The sequence below is a fragment of the Vipera ursinii genome, assembly GCF_947247035.1.
Source record: "Vipera ursinii genome assembly, chromosome: 14".
NCBI lineage: Eukaryota > Metazoa > Chordata > Lepidosauria > Squamata > Viperidae > Vipera > Vipera ursinii.
In genome coordinates this window covers 5,598,448-5,622,248 of record NC_139527.1, presented here as the reverse complement: position 1 = coordinate 5,622,248, position 23,801 = coordinate 5,598,448, and the positions used below count along the sequence as shown (strand labels likewise).

At 46.6% G+C, this 23,801-nt stretch overlaps 1 protein-coding gene across 2 annotated transcripts; it reads right to left on the bottom strand.

Annotated features, from left to right (window-relative positions):
* Positions 1-707: 707 nt before the first annotated feature.
* YPEL1 (yippee like 1) lies at positions 708-20,655 on the bottom strand. Of its 2 annotated transcripts, XM_083373323.1 has the most exons (6): positions 20,451-20,655; positions 16,808-16,987; positions 12,110-12,389; positions 6,526-6,569; positions 5,024-5,132; positions 708-1,649 (listed from the first exon to the last, which is right to left on the bottom strand). In XM_083373323.1, the coding sequence occupies exons 3-6, from the start codon at positions 12,224-12,226 to the stop codon at positions 1,560-1,562; spliced, it is 360 nt and encodes a 119-aa protein (XP_083229449.1). In that variant the 5' UTR covers positions 12,227-12,389; positions 16,808-16,987; positions 20,451-20,655; the 3' UTR covers positions 708-1,559. The 2 variants fall into 2 exon arrangements, with proteins under 2 accessions (XP_083229449.1, XP_083229448.1); XM_083373322.1 differs by lacking the exon at positions 16,808-16,987.
* Between the last annotated feature and the right edge of the window lie 3,146 nt (positions 20,656-23,801).

The window sequence follows — 23,801 nt, the reverse complement described above, 5'->3', positions numbered from 1 at the left end:
AGAATTTTGGGAGGAAAAGAAAACTGCAATCCCCCCCCCAAAAAAAAAATAACAAAGTTTTCAAATCTCTTGAAATGGTAATGCATAAAAGTTCCTGTAAGGAAACGCTACACGCTTTTACACGTATGGTGGTCCTCTATGACCCACCCCACCGACCGTGGAGGAGGAGGGGTGTAAAAATTCCCAGATGGTGTTTCTTTTACATTAACAGTTTTATTATAAAATTGTGCTTAGGGATGATTCAGCCAGCAAATCACGCACCCCTTTTTTTAAGAAAAGAAAAAAAAAACACCCTATCTTCGTTCATTCGTTCTTCCTTCCTTCCTTTCTTTTTTTTAATAAAGAACTGATGCCAAGTCGTCACTTTTGACTCGCTTGCAAAAACTTTACAGCCTTCTCCAGATGGATTAAGTGACAAGCTTTTCGTACACAACTCTCGCACACAACTCACACTCGCACCCATTTTGGTGTGCTTCACTACTGCCAAAGCCGGTGACTTCGATGACCGCAAATGAACCATCTCTCATCCGCTGCATTAAAACTAGGTGAAACTACATGGAACCAGCCATAAAAATTTCTGGTACCCCTCTTTTCCTATTCTCAAGGTACGGTACCAAAAACATTTTAAACCGACATATTAAAAATAAGAGCTGCGTATTTTTCAGCCCTCCCCCCCTTGATCTTAAAAGACCCTGCTGTGCATTCTTTTCCCCCACCCCACCGTTAACAGGAGCAAGGCTTAAGCTTGGCTTAAGGATGTATCTGAATTGGATCTACCATTTGAAGTTATCCTTGTATATTATTACTCAATCTCTTTTTTGGACAGTTTCTCTCTTTTTTTAAAAAAAAAAAAAACAGACCAACAAATCCTGGCTACATTCAGTCAGGGCTGGTAACTGAATCTCACACAAAACCTAGCCGAAACAAATCCTAAAGGGCCGCGGTACTCTTGGAAGAAGAAGAAGAAAAAAAAGAAGATAATAATGAATAGACAATACTGCAATCCTTCCCACTGCAAAGAGACCACAGAAGTGGCTAACGTAAGGGAGGGGGAAATAAAACGGGAGACGTACTTAATCCTACACGTTCTCAGGGCTGTCCATATGGGCCTCCTTCAAAAAAAACTGGAGCAGACGACGGGCCAAAAAAAGCACGCCCAGCACAAAAAGAGCGACTGAAGGCATCGGTCAAAAGAGAGAGAGAGAAGCTACCAAGCAAAGGAATTATGGAATTATTCTTCCTTGGGAGCGTAGAAAAAAAGTTCCATCCCAAAGAACCGTTTGCACAGGAGTACAGATAGAAAAAGAGAGGAGACTTACACAAGGGGGGGGGGGCAGGGGAGGAAGAAAAAAAAAAACACAGGCAAGAGATCATTCTGGAGGGGAGGACCACAATATTACACCACAGAGAGGTGTGGAGAGTTTTCTCAACCACCCAACCACCGGGGGGGTGGGGGGTGGGTTGTTTTTTCCCCCCTTCCTTTCCCCCCCCCCCATGAGTCTTTTTATAAAATAAAGCCTGTTCCATAGATGTCCAGAAAGAAGGAAGCGTATTGCAGTTCATTCCCAGCCATTGTCTTTGATCATGTGAGCCAGTTCGATGATGAATTTGCCTTCTTTGTACTTCTGGCTGCTCTCAAACGCATGCTCCTAGGGGACAAAGCACAGCTCAGTCCAGCCGTCCCGTTTTTATTTACGCCTCTCCCACCCCCCGCCCCCCGGACTTAACGACAGATTTGTTTAGTGACCGCTCAAAATCGCAACGGCACCAAAAAAGGGGACTTGGGACCCGTCGCAGCGTTTCCCCCCCCCCCCGCAGGTCCCGTGATGAAAATTCAGACACCTGGCAACTGGCTGGTTTTTTTACGACGGGGAGGGGGGTGTCCCGCGCTCCCCTTTTGCAGCCTTCCGACAAGCAGAAATCAGTGGGGGAGCCGGATTATTAACTGCTGCAGTGACTCCCTTAACGGCCGTGGCAAGAAAGGTCGTAAAAAAGGGTCGAAACCCAATTAATAACTGTCGTGCTTTAGCCACAGAAATTTGGGGCTCAGGTGTGGTCCTCGGCAGAGGAATACCTGTATTCAATTTATACGCCACCCGTCCCCTATCTTGAGGCTAGGTATGCCTCCAGCCGAAGAATAAACCGAGAATTCTGCGTTCAAAGAGAGACGATCCCACTTGAACGCTGAGATATGTCCACCAAATCACTTAGGATGGCCTTCCGTACGACAAGAGAAGTCTGAGAGGAGAGCTAGTTGTGACCTTCCCAAGATCCTTAGCCCAGAAATGGAATCGAGCTTTAAGAAACCGGCCTCCTGTAGAATATGTCTCTCTGTTCTCCACAATCCTAACAAACGTGACCTCGAAATGGGTTCACACACCTAACTGTGGGGTCTCCAGGCTGTGCCCTGAGATGGAAGGGAAAGGGGGGGGGAGGGGAAAAAGAGGCAGCTGTGACGTCACACGTTCTGCTGAAGCATGGGCCGCAAACGGGAAGGACAACACAAGCCCACACAGCCTTCTTCTTCTCACCGGAGTGTCAACTGGAGGTTGTGCACTTTAACACGCTGGCCGCCCAGCTCTCTGAAATCTGCGGGCATGGAGCTAAGAACAAGTTCTCTTTATACGTATTTATACATATGTTGTATATAGCATGTTTCAATGTGTCTTGCGTATGGGGGCACTCGGAGAGCAAGCAACTGAATTTCCTTTTTCATGCGTGCCGATATGCCCACAGTAAAAAAATGACAGTAAAGGTTATCAATTATCTATCTGCCTATCTATCTTATCTATCATCTTTCCCTAATTAATCTCTATCATCTCTCTCTAATTAATCTATCTACCATCTTTCTCTAATCTCTCTCTCTATATATATTTGTGTGTGTGTGTGTGTGTGTGTGTGTAAATTACTAACAAAGAATTAAGGGAGACTGAAATGCATTTCTAACTTATTAGTTTTCATCAGTCAGCCATGCCCTTCTGAGATTCGAACCTGGGCTGATTGCACATTAGGCAGTTGTTTTCACCTCTTGAGCCACAGGATCTCTCTCGCTTTTGTTAGCTTCTGCAAGGGGAGATATGTGTCAAATGTTAACTATTTAGATTACCTTGCTAGGCCCGAAACCTGGGGCAAATCTTTATTTCCTGTTTTCAGCCTATCTTGAAGGCCATCGAACAGGCAGTAGTCACACTGGACAGCTCATATATTTGTGTAAATTACTAACAAAGAATTAAGGGAGACTGAAATGCATTTCTAACTTATTAGTTTTCATCAGTCAGCCATGCCCTTCTGAGATTCGAACCTGGGCTGATTGCACGTTAGGCAGTTGTTTTTACCTCTTGAGCCACAGGATCTCTCTCGCTTTTGTTAGCTTCTGCAAGGGGAGATATGTGTCAAATGTTAACTATTTAGATTACCTTGCTAGGCCCCAAACCTGGGGCAAATCTTTATTTCCTGTTTTCAGCCTATCTTGAAGGCCATCGAACAGGCAGTAGTCAAACTGGACAGCTCATATATTTGTGTAAATTACTAACAAAGAATTAAGGGAGACTGAAATGCATTTCTAACTTATTAGTTTTCATCAGTCAGCCATGCCCTTCTGAGATTCGAACCTGGGCTGATTGCACGTTAGGCAGTTGTTTTCACCTCTTGAGCCACAGGATCTCTCTCGCTTTCGTTAGCTTCTGCAAGGGGAGATATGTGTCATATATAATCATCTATCATCTCTTTCTGTAATTAATCTCTCTATCTCAAAATGAACACAGGGGACCCCCCTCGGCCTTTTGAGGTTCTTCCCCTTTGCTCTAGTTGAAAAAAATGTCCTGGGCCAAGTGACATTAGAATGGGGACGTTAGCAGTAGACATGAGAGCATGGCAAGCAACTTGCTTATAAAGTAGTCCTCGACTTACAACAGTTCAATTTAGTGACCATTCAAAGTCAAAACGACACTGAAATGACTTACAGCCGTTTTTCACCCTTACAACCAATGCAGCATCCTCCACAGTCACGTGATCAAAATTCAGACCCCCCCTTGGCAACCGGCGCGTACTTATGACGGTCGCAGTGTCCCGGTGTATGTGTGTGTGGTGTGTGTGTGTGTGTGTGAGACGTGATCCCCTTTTGCGACCTGACAAGCGAAGTCAATGGGGAAGCCAGATTCACTTAACAACCGTGCTTCTAATTTGACAACTGCAGTGATTCGTTCAACAACTGGGGTAAGGGAGATCGTAAAAGGAGAGGAAATTCATTTATCAACTGTAATCACTCAGCAACGGGGACGTTGTGCTCCGTTGTGGTTCGTAAGTTGAGGACTCTCTCTGTTCTCTGACTTTTGAAACCTGGAGCTGGCCCGCTTAGTAAAGTCCGTATTCCAGTATTTGAAGGGCTGCCTCAAAGAAGAGCGGGGCTCAACTTACTTTCCAAAGCACCAGAAGGCAAGACAGGAAACAATGGATGGAAATGCATCGAGGAGGGAAGCAACCTGGAATTAAGGAGAAACTTCCTAACAGTGAGGACAATTAACCAGTGGAACAGCTGGCCACCAGATGATGTGGGTGCTTCATCACTGGAGGTTTTTAAGAAGAGACTGGACAGCCATTGTCTGAAATGGTCTAGGGCAGGGGTTGGCAACCTCGGCTCTTTTATGACTCGTGGACTTCAACTCCCAGAATTCCTGAGCCAGCTATGCTGGCTCAGGAATTCTGGGAGTTGAAGTCCACAAGTCATAAAAGAGCCGAGGTTGCCGACCCCTGGTCTAGGGTCTCCTGCTTGACCAGGGGTTGGACTAGAAGAAACCCCCCCACCCCCCGCAAGATCTCTTCCAGCTCTATTCTGATTGAAAATTGTAACTAACTAACGCAACTGCTACTGTGTGCAACTGGCTTGAGTCCTTCTCCAACTGTCAGCTCACCCAACAGGCCCAAAACGTAAAGGACCGGCAGGGATTGTGTGCTCCCTCTTTCACATCAAGCCGACATCAAGCCAACATCAACCAAGATAACCACGCCCAGAGCAGAGGCTTACGTATTTCCATCCGAGAGTGGTTTTGCAGTTTTCACAATAAATATCTGCTACGGCGTGCAAGCCCGTCAGAAGAACTCGCTCTTCCGCAGGACCACAGCCCACGTTCACCCTGAGAGAGAGAGAGAGAGAGAGAGAGAGAGAGAGAGAGAGAGAGAGAGAGAAAGAAAGAGAGAGAGAGAAAGAAAGAGAGAGAGAGAAAGAAAGAAAGAAAGAAAGAAAGAGGGGGGGACGGGAGAAGCAGAGGTGGTTTCATTGAATGTGTAATGGCGTCTACGGCAAAAAATAGGAAAACGACCCTTAGGGCCAGGAGTTGGGAGGGAAAGGTTGCAGAAGCTCTTTTGAAGACAAACGCATTGTTTCCATCCTCCAAGCCAACGGATTTAGGAGGAGTGTCTTGTACAAAATAGGGGTCGGCGTGCAATGGCTTCTCGGCCCGAGCTAACGAAAAACGACTTCGACGTGTCTTGTCGCCTCAATCCAAGGCAACCGGGCAGAATTGTCCAGCTGTGCCAAAACTGTCAACGCGCCTCTCTTGAATTTCTGGCGGGGCGGTCAATATGCATTGCTGAAGAGCAAGAGTAAGGAGGGGACGATGGTCTGGGAGTTTTCCAGAGGCTCAACTAGGTGGACCTTAGTAGGGTGAAGACCCTGTAAATCAGACATGTCAAGCTCCCGACGTCACGTGACGTCGCGCAACGTGTCGGGACTTGTTTTGCCATTGCCGGCAATGGGGTGGGCGCGGCTTCTGCGTGATGCATCCGGCCCGCGGGCCCGGCAGTTTGACACCCTTGCTGTAAATGGTCTGATGTTCAACAATATCTGTCTTTCCTGTCATTCCTTAGCATTATCCTAACAGTGTGATGTTATTGCCTGGAACTTAAGAGCCTTGGTGGAGCAGTGGGCTAATGCCTCAAGTAACACCAGCTGCCTGCAATTATTGCAGGTTCGCATCCCACCAGGCTCAAGGTTGACTCAGCCTTCCATCCTTCCGAGGTTGGTAAAATGAGGACCCAGATTGTTGGGGGGCAATAAGATGACTTTGTAATAATGCCGCTTGGGGGTGTGTGTGAAAGCCCTAATAAGCAGGCATATACATAGAATGAAGGCTACTGCTAAGCTTGTAAGCCGCCCTGAGTCTTCGGAGAAGGGCGGGATATAAATGGAATTAAAATAAATAAATAAATAAATAAATAAACTTGTAATTCAGACTTCCGTCTTTCCTTCCTTTTTCTTTTTTTCTTCCTTCCTTCTTTCCCTTCTCTATTTCTTCTTTTTGTTCCTTTACTTTTTCTTCCTCTTTTTCTTTTTTTTCTTTCTTTCCCTCCCTCCCTTGGTTTCTCTCTCTCTCTCTCTCTCTCTCTCTCTCTCTCTCTCTCTCTCTCTCTCTCTCTCTCAACCCGACCCAAACCAAACCAACCCAACCCAACCCACCCCACCAGCAGGCTAGCAAGACCAAAACATTTCTCAGTGCCGCAGAAAAGCAGAAAATTAATGGTACTTACACAGAATTAAAGAGGTAGGCTCGTCCTTGGCTTCCCTGAAAAGACTGTAAGAAAGAGAGAAGGGAAATGAATTGAAATGAATTACAATTTTTTTAATTTTTTTTTTAAAAAAATGTGGTCAGATCATGTCACAGCATTCTTTCAACAAAGCGCCCCAGAAATCGTGGGTGCTCCATCATTGGAGATTTTTAAGAAGAGACTAGACATTCACCTGTCTGAGATGGTACTATAGGTTCTCCTGCTAGAGCAGGGGGCTGGACTAGAAGACCTCCACGGTCCCTTCCGGCTCTATTCTAATTCTAAGGTCTACTCTACCTGCTTCAATGGTAACTTTGAAATGGGCACTGCCTAGAACACCCACAGTAAGTGAGAGTTACGCTGGATCATCTAACACAGGGGTCTCCAACCTTGGCAACTTTTAAGACTTGTAGACTTCCATGTTGAAGTCCACAAGTCTTAAGAGTTGCCAAGGTTGTGGGCCTCTAATCTAACAGACACAGATACCAAGACTGATCTCTAGAGAGAGATAAAACAAATGACAGAGCTGCAAAAAAAAAAAGTAGCCAAAGAGAAAGGCAAGATTTCTATATTTGTTATTGTATCGCCTTCACAAAGAGAAAGTGACTAAAGGAAGAATAAGTGTATTCCTATTTTCACACAAGGATTTAAAAATCCTTAGTTGAGTGGCAGGTTCTCAGCTGCTTGGAAATGGTAGAGGATCAGGTTTCTGCGCCAGTTATCCATTACATGCTAGAAATGGACGAAATGCTTTAATCCCCCAGGCTTTCTTATCAAAAGGCACATTTCTGGAACCTCTGAAAATGTGTCACAGGCAGTCCTCAGCTTACACCTGCTCGTTTAGTGACCGAAGTTAAGACAGCACTGAGAAAAAAGGGACTTATAATAATCATAATAGTAAAGTTGGAAAGGGACCTTGCTGGTCATCTAGTCCAACCCCCTGCTCAGGCAGGAAAGCCTATAAACTTAGCATCATTTTTTTCACCCTTTTAAGGACCCTTGCAGCATCCTCATGGGTCACACAATCAAAATTCAGCCGCTTGGCAACTAACTCATATTTATGACCGTCACAGTGTCCCGGAGTCGTACGATCCCCTTAACAGATGTGGCAGTCGTAAAATGGGGCAAAACTCACTTAACAAAGGTCTCTCTTGGCGACATAAATTTCCCTCTGCCTGGACGCGTTTGAGCTCTTTGCTGTGATCAATTAATAGGCTAAAGGGAAAACAGACCTCAAATCATGACGGGGTGTGTGTGTGCGTGTTCGTGTACGTACAAACATACACAAACACACTCATACACCGATAGAGGAGCAGATTTCAAGAGTTTTATTTAGGTTTTATTATCATACTATCAGGCCTGAAAGCAGATTACAGTATATTATGTGTAGCTTAGAAGCCCTTTTAAAATGTCCGGAACGTTACTAGTTGCCTTAAGAGTTGAAATACACTGGCTAAAATAAATGGGATTTTAGCCACAACCAGGATTAGGTTTATATCAAAGCAGCATGGACTCATGTTATTACGTGGTGCAAGGGGAAAGATGATCGGACTAGGGGTGCAAAGACGAAACTTGCAAATGTGGTAATTTTTTTTTCCTTTCAGAAATGCTAGGGCGTCTGGAAGTTTCAGAGCTGGATGCTAAGTTGTAAAGTTTGCTTTTCAGAGCAACTGCACCAGTATTTCACGATTTCTTTAGAGACGCCGATATTTTGCGCATTTTCACGAGAAAAGTTAAGCTTTATATGTGTGTGTGTGTGTGTGTGTATGTATGTATGTATACATACATACATATATATGTAAAGGTAACGGTTCCCCCGCACATGCGTGCTAGTCGTTTCCGACTCTAGGGGCCGGTGCTCATCTCCGTCTCAAAGCCGAAGAGCCGGCGCTTGTCCGAGGACGTCTCCGTGGTCATGTGGCCGGCATGACTAGACGCCAAAGACGCACAGAACGCTGTTACCTTCCCACCGGAGTGGTCCCTATTTTTCTACTATATATACATATATATATATATATATATATATATATATATATATATATATATATATATATATATATATATATGTATATGAAGTCTTTATTTTCAGCCAGAAACTCAAAAGTAGCAAAGAGATTTTAATGGTGCCAAAAGAAGGAAAACGGAACCACAGTTGGTCCTCGACTTACGACCACAAATAAGCCTAAAATTTCTGTTGCTAAGTTTACCCCATTTTACAATCTTTCCTGCCACGCTGCGGTTGTTAAGTTGGTAACACAGTTATTAAGGGACCCTGATTTCCCCATTGAGTTTGAATTGTCAGAAGGTCGCAAAGGGGGAAATCACATGACACACACACACACACACACCCAGGGACACAGCGACCGTCATGAATATGAGTCAAGTTGCCAGTTGCCTGAAATTTGATCCTAGGACCATGGGGATGTCGCTACGGCTGTTTAAGCGTGAAAAACAGTCACACGTGGCTTTTTTCAGTGCTGTAACTTTGAACGGTCCCTAAACTAACTGAATGGAATAGAATAGAGCTGGAAGGGACCTTGGAGGTCTTCTAGTCCAGCCCCCTGCTGGAGCAGGAGACTTACAACCGTTGTAAGTCGAGGACTACATATAGGAATCCTATAGTCACTGCTACTTAAATTGATACGGAATAGGGAAATGAGGAGTTAAAAGAATCTGTAGCGTGGGACAGAGTGAAGAATAACGGTGCAACTGAAAGCTTGGGGCACTTAATAATAATAATAATAATAATAATAATAATAATAATAATAATAGTAATAATAATAATTTTATTTATATAAGTATATAAATATATTTTATTTATATACTTAAGACTAGGTAACTTTTTTTTTTTTTTTGCAGAATCCACCAGAGAAAGGTGGGACAGAAAATCTGGAAAAGAACACGCTCGTTTACCGAGCCTTCCCAAGGGACAGGCTTCAAGAATGTAACTGGAAATCAAATTTCCCAACCACGTTTCCAGCAGAATGAGCCATTCACAGCATCACAATGTACGGTTTGCAAATCAGGAAACGTTTGGATTTGTGTTAAGGGCAACAACAGGATTCAACGCAAGCCTGACACTGGGAATATTCGTTTTGGAAAGAGGAATACTTTGTGCTTTACATCTAAGATGCAAGGGGATCGCGTGACCTTGGGACACCGCGACGGTCCCAAATGTGAGTCAGTTGCCAACCACGGGGAGGCTGCAACAGTTGTGTGAAAAATGCTCCTTTTGGTGCCGTGGTAATTTCAAACGGTCACCGCATGAACTGTTGCAAGCCTACCTGTACCTTACACCTGAAAGGTACACCAGATCAGCTGCACTACAGTAAACTTGTGAGTACTCCCAACAACGTAGATGCTAAACAAACAACTAGGCTGAACACACTCTGTTAAGTTTGGTAAACTGTTTCCTCTAAAGCCGAAACACAGTTTACACTGAAAACACCTTCAACGCCCAGGAGACACAAACTTGGAAAAGTGTTTACTGACTAGGATGGGATCTGCTTTTTTTTTTTTTTGGTACAGAAACGAAAAATAATAAAAACCAAGAGAGTGGGAAACTTAAGCGTATGTGACTGCTGTCAACCGGCTGCGTGACGAGTTTTAACGTTCATAGCCTGAGAAACAAATACAGGCTGTTCTCCACTTACGACCACAAGCTGGCCCCAAATTTCCACTGCTAAGCAAGACGTCAAAATGAGTGTTGCTCCGTTTTACGACTTGCCTTGCCGCGGTTGTGAAGCGAATCACCGCATTTGTTACAAGTTAAGTCACAACGGCTGTTAAGTGACTCTGGCTTCCCCCACTGACTTTGCTTGTCAGAAGTTCGCCGAAGGGGATCGCGTGACCACCCCCGCCCCCCGGGACGTTGCAACCGCCTTAAGTACAAGCCAGTTTCCGAGTATCCGAATTTTGATCACGTGACCGTGGGGAAGGCTGCCAAGGCTGTAAGCGTGAAAAACAGTCACAGGTCCCTTTTTCCCAATGCCGGGTAGCCTCAAATGGTTACTAAAGGAGTGGTTGTTAAGTCGAGGCCTACCTGTACTGTACTAAGCACAAGTGAGCTCCTTAGGTCCAACGTGGACATCAACTATAGCTATGTTTATTTTATTTATTTATTTATTTATTTATTTATTTATTTATTTATTAATTATATTTTTATACCTCCCTTCTCCCGAAGGACTCAGGGCGGTATACAGGGTAAATTTATAATTCACAAAGTTCATAAAACTGTTCAAGAAAGTATCAACCTCAAATCATTCCAGTAATAAAATAAAAGCAAGTAGAAAGATTTCTTTATGTTAATGCTAGGAAGGAAAATCTGGGCCTTGCAAGGTGACTTCTCATCCTACGATCCAACGTTTGTCTCCAACAAATGCAGCAGGAAGAGGTTCCAGGCACACCAAAGAGAAAGAAACACTCTTGGGGGGAAAATAGGGTCAAGAAGCAGAAGGATTATATAGAATTTTGGAGACGGGTTGCTAAGAATCTGGTTCACAAAACAGAGGGGTTTTTTTCAGGGTTTCGGTTTGAAAACTTTTCAGGTATGGATTAGGGGGGAAAGAACAAGGAGGGAATTTGAAGTGTCCTTCAGAGGCAGAGCTTCTGATATGCTTTCACTAAACAACTTAGGGAAAAATAAAATAAAAGCACCTTTGGGACAGCCATGAGCTGGATGATTTGAGAATCTCCGTAGACATTTAGAGGGGAAAAAAAGAGTCCTAGTAGTAGAATGGATACGGATTGCTCCTTGGCTACGTTTTATATAAGCAATTACATTTCTAAGCATGGAAAAAAACAAACTAGATCGTCCACCTTTAAACAGTGTTTTTTAATGCATAATTTTCTTGGAAGCTGATAGACAACATACACACACACTGATTCTACTAGCGTTTTTCAAAGTTGGCAACTTTTAAGATGTGTGGACTTCAACTCCCAGGATTCCCCAGCCGGCACGCTTTAAGTTGAGTGGACTTCAACTCCCAGGATTCCCCAGCCGGCACGCTTTAAGTTGAGTGGACTTCAACTCCCAGGATTCCCCAGCCGGCATGCTTTAAGTTGAGTGGACTTCAACTCCCAGGATTCCCCAGCCGGCACGCTTTAAGTTGAGTGGACTTCAACTCCCAGGATTCCCCAACCGGCACGCTTTAGGTTGAGTGGACTTCAACTCCCAGGATTCCCCAGCCGGCACGCTTTAAGTTGAGTGGACTTCAACTCCCAGGATTCCCCAGCCGGCACGCTTTAAGTTGAGTGGACTTCAACTCCCAGGATTCCCCAGCCGGCACGCTTTAAGTTGAGTGGACTTCAACTCCCACAATGCCGGCTGAGGAATTCTGGGAATTGAAGCCCACACATCTTAAAAGTTGCCAAGTTTGAAAAACAAAAAAACCCACTGCTCAATACTTAAGACGCGTTACACATTTTTATTCAGCGAATTCTTAGCAGAGGATTCATTCCAAACGGCTAAAACGCCGGTTTTCTGGCTTTTTCTGTCTGACTTGAGGCCCTTCGGATAATAAGGGCGCCAAAACGCGCAAAGGCACGATGAGGTCTAGAGACTTGCCTTGGAAATGAGCTCATCGTGATTGGCCAGGTGGGCTCTGCAGTGGATGCAGCTGTAGGTTCGGTGACAATTTGGCAAGTAGGCCTGGAACGTTTTGGATTTGGTCATTTTTACCATTTCCGTCGCCGGCTCCTCGGTCTGCTCAGGGCTGGCACTTGAGAAACAATTCTGCCGAACTTGCTGACAAAAGAAACAGTGGAGGAGGCAGGCAAAAGCCGTCGTTGTTGGGGAGGGTGTGTGGCCCTTTCCACACAGACGCTAGCGAAGAATCTGTTAAAACCTAAAAAAGGAAAAGAAGGGGCGTCAGCCAGTCTTCCCGTCCACCGCCTGTGGCGCGTGCCTAGCCGCTGCTGGCTTAATAAGCGAGGGGGGTCTCGCCTGCTCGTTTTAGAGCAGTCACCGGATCATCCCCCAAGAAGGATCTAAACAGATCCCTGCACGCCGTCCTTCAGGCCATCAGCAATGCCATGCAGCAGAAGGCAGGGTGCAAACACACCCCGAAATGATGGGTCTAGAAGGAGCTGAGTGGAACGCTGCTAAAACTCCCACACGCCTGGCCCAGCGGTGTCCAACCTCGGCAACTTTTAAGACCTGTGGACTTCCGACACCCAGAATTCCCCAGCCAGCCTTGCTGGGAGTCCCTGGGAGTTGATGTCGGCAGGCCTTCAAAGCCGGCAAGGCTGGACCAGCCCTGAGCTTGCCCGTGTGTTGCAACAGCCAAGCCCGAATCATCGCAGAAACCCTTCCTGCTCACTTGATCCCGACAAAATTTACTCTTTCCGGGTTAGGGTACCACGTTTGTTTGTTGGTTTGTTTTCGTTGTGATTCCGAGGGGGAATTTTGAGCCTATCGTGTCGTACCGCAGGTGGTCCTCCACTTATGACCATTTCTCTAGTGACCCTTCGAAGGGAGGCAAAAAGTCAGTTGCCGCCGCCCCTCGCACAACTGTTGCAGCCTTGGTGGAGCAGTGGGCTAATGGGCTAATGAGCAGTGGGCTTAAGCAACACCAGCTGCCTGCCATTAGTGCAGGTTCGAGTCCCACCAGGCTCAAGGTTGACTCAGCCTTCCATCCTTCCGAGGTAGGTAAAATGAGGACCCAGATTGTTGGGGGCAATTAAGCTGACTTTGTAATAATGCCGCTTGGGGTGTGTGTGAAAGCCCTAATAAGCAGGCATATACATAGAATGAAGGCTACTGCTAAGCTTGTAAGCCGCCCTGAGTCTTCAGAGAAGGGCGGGATATAAATGGAATTAAAAAAAAACTGCAGTCGTGTGTGATCAAAACTGGGGCAAGGGGGGGGTCACGTGACTGCTGTCTGTGACCCTCTCGGCTAGCTTTTATCGAGCAACATTAAGGGATGGGGGTGGGATGGGGATGGGGATTCGCTTAGTGAGCAAGGCAAAGAATAGAAAAAAACCAGGCGTGAGCCACTTAGCAACAGGACTTCTGGCCCCCAATTGTGGTTGCAAGCTGAGGGTTACCCGTATATTGTAGCGTGCGAGATCCTCGGTGATCCTCTGAGCTTGGCGGTTTTCTGGCAGAGATTTCATTACCAAACTAGGCAATATCACAAATAGCAGAGTCGGAGGGGGACCTTGGAGGTCTTCTAGTCCAACCCCCTAGCTCGAGCAGACGACTTTGTACCAGGTCGGAGGCTTCTTAAAAACCTCCAGGGTTGGGGCAGCCACAACTTCTGGAGGCCAGCCGTTCCACTGGTTAAATCGTTCTCACCGCTAGGAAGTTTCCATAATAATAATAATAATAGTAATAGTAAGTTGGAAGGGACCTTGGAGGTCATCTAGTCCAACCCCCTGCTCAGGCAGGAAACCCTACACCGTTTCAGACAAATGGCTGTCTGGTCTCTTCTTAAAAACTTCCAGTGTTGGAGCATTCACAGCTTCTGGAGGCAGGTTGTTTCACTGGTGAATTGTCCTCACCGTCAGGAAGTTTCTCCTCAGTTCCAGGTTGCTTCTCTCTTTGGTCGGTTTCCACCCGCTGCTTCTTGTCTTGCCTTCCTGGTGCTTTGGCAAAACAGGTGATTGGGAAAGCCGTCAGTGCCCTTTCTGCGAGAAAACCGCCGAGCTCAAAGAGCACCGAGGACCCCACAGCTCAGCCCTGAGCTGCACGTGTTCTCTGCAATCGATATATCGGATTGGGATTCAGCTCTGTGGAAAGAGAAACTGCTCTCCACATCACACAGTTTTATCCACTCTCCTTCGGTACACGTCTTCACTTTTAATTTCTAGTATAAGAAGTAAGACTAGTTTTCTGAGATCTGACGCTGCCCGTGACAATGATGGGCTGGGGTGGCGGGGAAAGGCAGCTGGTATTTTGACGTGATGCATTCGGACGGGGGGGGGGATAGGAGGGAAGAAGAGGCCGCGAGAAAGGGCGATGGGCTTGCCGATCCTTCCGCTCGCCAGCCCAGTTACCAGGAGGCCTTCCGGAGAGTTAGCAAGATCCCTGCCACTTACTTCCCCATCCATTCTGGAAACACACATCGGAGAAACCCATCTGCCACCAAAAATATATATATATAAAAATATAAAAAATAAATAAATGAAACCGGCAGGAAAATGGCAGCACAACAGCAGTGACGGAGTGACACGAGATTAAAGCCCGTCTGTTTGCTCTCATCGCAGAAGAAAGGCCGAGTCCACAGGCACGAGTCCACAGGCACGCAGGGCTTTCTTGGACCCTTCCTGCTTCCGCTCAAAATGAGACACACACACACACACACACACCCCGCCCCCGCATCGTCTCGGATGGGCTGAAAAAAAAGACACAACAAATGGGACGTTTACGCCAAGACCAGGGAGGAAATGCCACGAGGACAAGAGTTGTTGACTCAGGCGAGCTTTGCATCATGTTTGAAGTGGTGGCACGGCGCCTTCATCGTCAAGTCCCGCTGCGTCTTAGTGACAGAACTGAAGGATGGTGAACAAAAAAACCCTTGCTTGTAAAGCAAAAAAGGCCATCGTCATCGTTTCGGAGAGACTGGAAAGCTGGAGGGGACAAATGGATTCCGCAAGGTCCAGAAATATAAAAAGAGAATATTTGCAGCTCAGGGTTTGAACCGTGGGATCCTTGGTGCTCTCTGAGCTTGGTTCTTTTCTTCTGCTAGCACTGAGGATGTCGTTACTTGGTTGGGTCACGAAACATTGGCCAAACCGCCACCAAGCTCAGAGAGCACCTAGGACCCCGTGTTCAGAAATCTTACTGGAGCGAATCAATTCCATTAAATGTAATATAATAAGAATTCAGTGGGGATATATAGAAAAAGAAAACATCGTGCAATTACGCTTAGGGTAAAGACTGGATTATGGCGTCCAGCAAGTGTTGGTCAACTAAAGAACATCCTTTAAAATGTTAAGACTCTGGGAGGGTTTTGCAAAGCAGGAAGGCATTTTGCATGTCTCTGCAATACCTAAGTTTTCCATACCACAAATCTCACAGTTTTGTTTAAATTCAGCTGCGGTACCAAACTCCAGGACCAGTTGAATTCAGCTCCAGCAAAACCATGTAAGCTGAGGCATACTAATCTCAGTGGCTTTTAACTGCCTGACCGATGCAAATTTTCTTGAACAAAAGACCCATCCAACAAAGCACAAGTGTGGCAACAAAGAACATGACCTAAACATTTACCCCCCCCCCCAAAAAAAGCCACCGCAGCTAGCTAGCTAGCGTTGCTTCGAAAGTGAAAGAAAATTCAAGTGACTGGCTTGCCTTTCTAGAAAATCTATTTTAAGCCAACAAAAGTCACTAGAATCCGTTCAGAGATCAAAAGCTATTTAAAAAAAAGAAAATTCTTGGAGTTAAGGCACGGATTTAATTTACATCGGGGCTAATTGCTTGCCGATTGCTGTGGTCGTCTCTTTTCTCCAGTAGAATAGGAGCAATGTGCCCCAAATATTTTGAGGTGCCCCATCCAATTTTCCAAAGAGGCTTACTTTTCAGGCACCCTGTGAAATTCTGCCTGCTAGCATGACATCATGTAAAGAAAATAAGAGCTCTTGGTAGCCAAGCAGCAGCCAATCTTAAAACAGAGGGCTGTCTTTCCTCTGCACCCGGATGTATAAACAAATATTTAAGCATGTTACCTGCCACCAAAAAAAAAACACACAAAAAAACAAGATTGCAAAAATAAATCCAGCCACTCTACCCCAGCCGAGGATTTGACAATCCTGCAAAGCAACAGGTCACTCGAATCGACCTTACTGCCAAGGTAACTGCTCTTTCATATAAATATCCATTTCACAACCGTTCGTCTTAAAAGCCCCTTTCTTTCATTGATAAAACATGCAAAGCGCCACTGGCAAAGCTGCCAGGTAAAATAAAGAGTCATTACATATCAGGTTGTTGATATGGGTTAGGCTTAATCAGTGGGAACGAAGTATTTCATCTTTGTTAAACATTAAAAGGCAGTGATTAAATCAGACATGTAAAGGCTCATTCATCGGAAGCCAAATCATGTCATTCTTTTTAATTCATCATGATGAGACTCCAAATGGAACCGCTAGCGTTCAGGGTACATTGCAAACACCCCCACCACCCCCATTCGTTTCAGAGCCCGTCAAAGCGTACGGGGGGGGGGGAGAAAAAAAAAAGGCCGCTTTGTTCTAAACAAGCCCGAGCATTTTTTTTCCTGTCCAAACACGTCCACATGCCCCAGGAGAAGAATTGAACAATGGATCTCACCCGGGGTTGCGACCCGAAACAAAGCCAAGCCTTACGACGGATCCCGGAACGTCAGGAGTTTCCTAAGCAATCCCACATCGCCGGGGATTCATTCAAGCCAAAGTCAACTTGCCCCTTTTGATTTTCTTCACCCAAGCATCTCCTTCGCCGATCTCGGTGGGCAGCAGGAAATTCAGGAGCCTGCGGGAGGATCAGGACCTTTATATATATATATATATATATATATATATTCCCCCTCCTCCCCGTAGCCGCCGTTGCAAGAGGCAGCTGGCTAAAAATAGACAAGACACCTCCAGCCTTGGTTTAGACAACACAGCACCTGGGCAGGGAGGCGAACGTGCAGCAACTGAGTCCCAGACAGTGTTCAGACCTTCCTGTAGCCAGCCGGCACCTGCTGGATCCAAGTTGGAAAAAAAAAAAGGAAAAAAAAGGAAAAAGAAAAAAAAGGAAAGGAAAAATAGAAAAGACAAACAAAGGGCTGGATGCTATTATTTGTACAGTGTTGACAAACAGCGACCACAAGGCTGATCTGACTGGCAGGAAGCTGCTTGCCACAGCTTGCCCCTGGAAGGGGAGGGGGTTCAGTTCGGATATAAGTGAAGAAACAGAGCTGGAAAGGGGTAGGGGGGGGTGCTGGAGGGGGGGCAAATGAAGAGGCTGCTTTTGCAACGACATTACGTAAAGCGTATGCCCCTCTCCTTATTCCGACGACCGGTGTGCACAACTGCATCCGGGGGGGGGGGGGAAACCCCGAGAAAAACAACAACAAAAGGGGCTCCCGTTGCCAAAAATTTGGAAAGCCGTCCCAAACGAACCCGACATGGAATGAAAACCCGGGAAAAGTGGCAAGGAGTTGGAAAAAAACCCCCAGCAACAACAAAGGCAGGAGGGAGGGAGGGAGATCAGCTGCCCGGCGTGAAATTTCCCCTTACCTCTGGGGCTTGTTTCGACTCAGGCACCAACCGACTGTCTATAGAAGCCTCCAAACCCCAAGCGGACAAGGGACGGCACGTAGAAAGAGTCCCCCCCCCCCCGGAGTCTCTCCGTGCCTTACCGTGATCGTCATAGGAACATGCACAGATCTGAGTAGTAGACCAACATTCATTCAGACTGCCCCCAGCTGCAAACTCACCAAGACAATGGGGGCAGAGGCAGGAGCAGATAAAACAGGGAGGTTTGTGACTCCAGGCCACTTGCTCAAAAAAAAAACAACCACCTGTATCTCCCAGGAAACCAGATGGAGGGGGTTAAGTCCCCCCCCCCATACACACACACACACAGACACACACCTTTTCTGCAAGGGTACAGAGTTCAGAGCCTGGCTGAGACCAGCTCTCAACCTGCATCCTAAAAATTGGCAACTCCACTGCTTTCCCAAACAGGACTGGATTTTTATTTTTATTTTTTTTTTTTGAATCGCAACTCCGTCGATTTAAATCTTTTTCATCCCAATAAACCCACTAAGGGAACTGTGTGTCTCACGGGGAAAAAAAAAAGCAGAAAAAGAGGAACGGACACGGAGAGGTTAGGCACAAGCATCCTTCCCCAATCGAACTCATATTCAGAGGCGAATCAAGCGGCCCTTGCAAGCCAGAATGCGCCGCACAGGCATGTCCTGGCTTCAGGAAAGCCCCCTCCTCAATTCCTTTTCCTTCCTATCCTCCTTCAGAGATCATGGGGACCCAGAGCAATTCCCCAGGCCCCCCCTTTCATTTCAACCAGCCCTCTTTCCCCCCACACACACACACATTGGATGTTTTCCCTGGTCTGCACCAGTTTCCACAAAGGGGGAGCTCTGTTTGTCTTTTGCAGTAGAACCGCACTCTTAAAGGGGGGGGTGTCTTTTCAACTGTTTTGTCTGTTGTTGCATTGTTTGTTGCCACCAGCCTTTCTAACCACGCTATCACAGCTCCCGACCGCCCTGCAGTTCCTCTCCGCAGCTTTAGAAGGCGAGATGGGGCCCGGGTCTAAAGTCAGACGAGGAATTTCGCAAGCCTTTCGTGAATTTGGAGGGTCACTCCAAATTTGGAGGGTCACTCCAAGACGGGTTTCATTCTTAAGGCTGCCGGTTCTCCCTGCCTCCACAAAGCGAGAACTTGCAGCGTCAAGAGATTGGTGTGGGATTGCTCGAAGCCACCCGAGCCTACGAAGGAGGGAGAGGGAGGTAAATGTGTTTTTTTAAAGAAGTATTATGAAATCGTTTGGTTATCGGCAGGGACGGGCCGTCAGAAAAAAGACAGGCTGGCGAAGCTGCCTTTTCTTCTTCTTATTATTATTTTTGGCAAAACTTGCAATAGGTTGAAGATTTTGCATTTATAATGCACTGCATTTCAGATCCACTGCCTCGTCTTTCCAGATAAGTGCTTCCTTTGGAAGGTGGGGGGGGAAGTCAGAGCGGGTGCAAGGGGGGGGCACTTTTCAGGCGCACACGCGCGCAAGCAAGAGGGCCACTAGCATCCTCCCAGGACATTTGTGCAGGGATATTTTTATGGTGCAATTTTAAAATAGAATCGAGGGCACTGCTGGGGGGTCCCATAATGGAGAGGGCAATCATTGGAAAGGCCATTCTGCCTTCAGGTGGGTTGCACTATAAATCCCATCGCGCCCAGCCAGATTGTAGCCCAATGCGGGTGGGGGCGCTCTGAGTGGGTTGATGGGCCTTCCAGATGCCCTGGGATGCCAGCCCGCCCAGCGGATGGGAAGTGGATGGGCGTTATAGTCCCATCTCATCCAGCCTTTCCTCTCATTGCATTTGGTTTCCTCAACGATGCACCGGTGGGGGATAATAGGTCTTTGTTGGTAGGGAACACCCCCAAAGCTGTGAGAATGGGATTTGTAGTCCATCTAGAACACAGACACACACAACGGGGTGGGGAGGGGGGTAAATGGCCTCCCCAGCCATCATAGCAATTGGTTCCCCAATCTCCAGCAAATGGGATGAGACTTGGGTGGCTGTAGAAAGAGAGAATAGAATTTGTAGTCCGAGCCATTTAGAATACACAGCAGTTAAGAGTGTCAAGCCCCATCCTCCCCAGCCCTAGGTTCCTCAACCCTTAGGGAGGGCACCTGCTGGGGAGAATGGGTTTTGTTGGGGAGCAGGCCAAGAGGCAGGAGGATGGGATTCGGAGTCCAATCCATTCTAGGTAGAACAATGGGTGGCAGGGCAATGAAGCCCCAGCCTCCCCAGCCCTCCGCTGGGTAAGATGGGATCTTTAGTCCAATCCATCTAGGAAACCTACAACGCCAAGGGAACAGAGTCCCATCTTCCTCATCCTTCCCGGCTCCGCACTGCCCAGGGGCTGCAGGCTGGGGAGCATGGGTCTCCTAGCGGGGACCCAGACAAGAGTTAAGAGAAGGATGGGATGTGTAGTCCAATCCACCCAGACACCCGGAGCGGCACAGGAACCTCGTCCCATCTTCCCCATCCCTCCCAGCTCCCCAATCCCCAGGGAGGCAGGCTGGGCACCGTGGGGATGGGATATGTAGTCCCACCCATCGACAACCCACCAGGGCGGGGGGGGGAAGCCAGCCCCTCCTGCCCTCCCGACTAGGGAGGATGGCTCTCTCTTCATCAGGAGGGGATGGGCTCTGTAATCCAGCCCCAGCGTGTCCCGCAGGGGAGGATGGGGCGGGGGCGCCGTACCTGAGGGGGCGGGGCGGGGGCGGGGCTTCCCTCACGCCCCCAACGGCCGGCGGGCGAAGATGGGCGGGGGGGGCATGCGCCGCTCAGGTCGCCGCCGCCGCCTCCGCTGCGCGCTTTCTCCTCAGCCCGGGCAGCCGGCGACGCATCCTGTTTCCCCCGCCGCGACCGCCGCCGCCGCCGCGACCGCCCGGCTCGCCTCGGGCTTTGTTTTGCTTGGGGCTTCCTCGGGCCCCGCCCCCTGGGCGGGCTGACGGCTCTACGCATGCGCCGCAGGAGCCCGCCGCCCGGTGGCCGTTAGCCGAGCGCCGAGGAAGAGGCGCGCGCCGTCGTCCGGCGTTGCCGCGGGCGACGGCCAATCGCGAGGCAGAGCGCTCCGGCCGCCGATGCCGCCTCCGCTGGGTCTTAGCGCCCTCACGGAGGCGCCTGCTCAGCTGGCGGCTGGTGGGGAGATTTATGCATTTCGTTATTATTATTATTGCTCTTGTCGTTATTGTCATTGTTGTTATCATTGTCATTATATTATTGTCATTGTTATCGTTATAATTGTCATTAATGTCATCGTCGTCATCATCGTCATCATCATTATCAATAATAACAATAACAATAACAATAATAATAATAATAATAAGAAGAAGAAGAAGAAGAAGCAGGCATATACATAGAATGAAGGCTATTGCTAAGCACATTAGTTTGTGCTACTTAGATTGTAAGCCGCCCTGAGTCTTCGGAGAAGGGCGGGATATAAATGGGATTAAAAATAATAATAATAATAATAATAATAATAATAATAATAATAATAATAATAATAATAATAATAATAATAATAATAATAATAATAATAATAATATGTCCAACTCAGATGCGGGGAAGCATTAGAAGCACCCTTTGCAAGCCAATTTTTCTTAGCACTTCACTAGCCCTGTGACTGAACCCGATGGGAGAGGACGGCTGGGGATGATGGGTGTTGTCATTCTCTGCTTGCAAGGGGGTTGGAGTTGGCAGCGACTGGCACTGCACGAGGCTCCCTGCAGGGCAGCGTGAGATCGCCAGCAAAGCAGCCCCCCACCCCAAGGAATCAGTCGTAAAGCGAATCAAACAATGTTCTTGTCTGAGGCGTCTCCAGGGAGGCGGATGGGAGTTGTAGTCCAGAACCAGGATGCCAGGGACTTATTTACCCCAGTCACTTCTCTGACTTTACCAAGCATTGTGAAATATTTTATTTATTGGTAAAGATCTGTTGCAAGATTGGCTCTGTTTACCTAGGAATACTAGTAATTTAATTGCAAAATTATGGTTCTTCGTTTGATCAGCCAGATGTTTACACTTAATTTGGCATTTCTGCCCACCTATGGAATTCTTCCGAAGGACCTGGGATAGGCAGATGTTCATGTTTGATGATGTTAAAGGTACTGTTGTAGGATGTCAGCTGTTCCAAGCAAAGCCGCCTTTTGCAATTGACTAAAATGGGAACTTTGTCAATTTTGATGGTGTTCAAGGGGTGCTCCAGATGTTTTAGGATTGTAGTGAAGGAGTTTATTACTATTGGTATGATTATTAGCTGGTCACACAATCAGCCAGGTGTTTAAACTGGATTTGGCATTTAATATCCGTCTATCAAATTCTCTCCAAGCACCAAACAAGCACACGTTCTTGTTTGATGTTGATGTGTATTTCTGTTCTGTTCTATTCTATTCTAATTCCTTATTCTATTCTTTCTGTTATTCTATTGTATTCTACTCTACTCTACTCTACTCCTTATTCTGTTCTATTCTGTTCTGTTCAGTTTCCTTCCATTCTAGTCTATTCCTTATTCTATTCTGTTCTGTTTTATTCTGTTCTGTTCCTTGTAATGTTCTATTCTATTCCTTATTCTGTTCTATTCCGTTCCGTTCCATTCCATTCTCTATTCTATTCTATTTCTATTCTATTTATCACGTATCTATTTTTCATGTTTCTAGACCAGGGGTCTTCAAACTCGGCCCTTTTATGACTCATGGACTTCAACTCCCAGGATTCCTCAGCCAGGCATGCTGGCTGAAGAATTCTGGGAGTTGAAGTCCATGAGTCATAAAAGAGCCGAGGTTGCCTACCCCTGTTCTAGACCAACCAGCTCCCTCAAGGAGGGGCTCTGGGCTGTGTCATCATCACCACCCCAATCATTGCTAGCAAGCTTGGCTCTTGCAACATAGTTATGTGAAGGAGCAAAGAGATTAGGAGGAAATTATGACAGCAGGAAAAGAGACACAGGAATCCTTAAAATGTTGCTGACATCTAGCGGCAGCTCCAGCAAAGAATGTTTTTGTTTGCCACACGAGTTAACTTGTTTGAAGGGCACTGTGCGTTAGTGGAATCCTGTAGGGCAGGGGTCTTCAAACTTGGCCCTTTTATGACTTGTGGACTTCAACTCACAGAATTCCTCAGCCAGGCATGCTGGCTGAGGAATTCTGGGAGTTGAAGTCCACAAGTCATAAAAGGGCCAAGTTTGAAGACCCCTGCTGTAGGGGAATGCCAAAAGTCATGCAATCCGGAGCAAGCAAGCGAACGAAAAAGAGATGGGTTATCTGATACCCAGTTCTTTGATCCCTTCTTTTTCCATCTAAAAACTTTATATCTTCAGGAGTTCCTTCTTTAAAAAAATAGACTTTTTAAAGGAAGAAATGAAAGGTTGCGCTTAAAAAAGAACCCCACAAAATAACCGTCATGATGGCTGGGCTTGAGTTAGTGACACAGGCTGCAGACTGTTCTGAGCTGGCCAAGCCACGCTGCAATGTGATGAGGGCTCCATTTATAACGAAGTAAAAAAAAAATATTATGAAAGGTAGCCTCCGAAGTCGTCTTTGAACCTAAAATGCCAAATTAATGACAGCTATTGGTTTAGTATAAATTTTACTTATTGTACTCCCCTTGGACTCCAGAAGATGGTAGAGGACAGGAAGGCCTGGAGGAATGTTGTCCATAGGGTCGCGATGGGTGGGACACAACTTCGCAGCTAACAACAACAACTCCCCTTTTGGGTCACGTGATGATTAACTACAGGCCTTAAAATAACCAGAAACAGGGATCAAATGCATACCCCACATTAAGGCTTGTGTATCTTGGTTTTGGCTTAGCGTGTTGTCTGACTTCAACCGTTGGGTTTGTTAAACCGTAGTTTGCATAGTTTCACATGTAAACATAGCTATACACTTTTAAGCAATCCTTCATCATCAAACATACTGCAGTTGAACTGTAGCTTGGAATCATTTCCAATCACATGGAAAGAGGAGAATATTTTTTTTTAGGAAAATCTGTCTCCTACCGTAATTAATTCTCTGGAGTATTAATTTTAATTCTTCTCTGAGCACAAACATT

What these genes read in the sequence shown, in the direction of transcription:
- YPEL1 (XM_083373323.1), bottom strand. Translation starts at nt 12,226, where the DNA reads ATGGTAAAAATGACCAAATCCAAAACGTTCCAGGCCTACTTGCCAAAT. An exon ending in GCCTACCTCTTTAATTCTGT is followed by an intron (nt 5,133 to 6,525) that starts GTAAGTACCATT and finishes TCTCTCTCTCAG; the next exon opens with GGTGAACGTGGGCTGTGGTC. An exon ending in CCACTCTCGGATGGAAATAC is followed by an intron (nt 1,650 to 5,023) that starts GTAAGCCTCTGC and finishes TTTGTCCCCTAG; the next exon opens with GAGCATGCGTTTGAGAGCAG.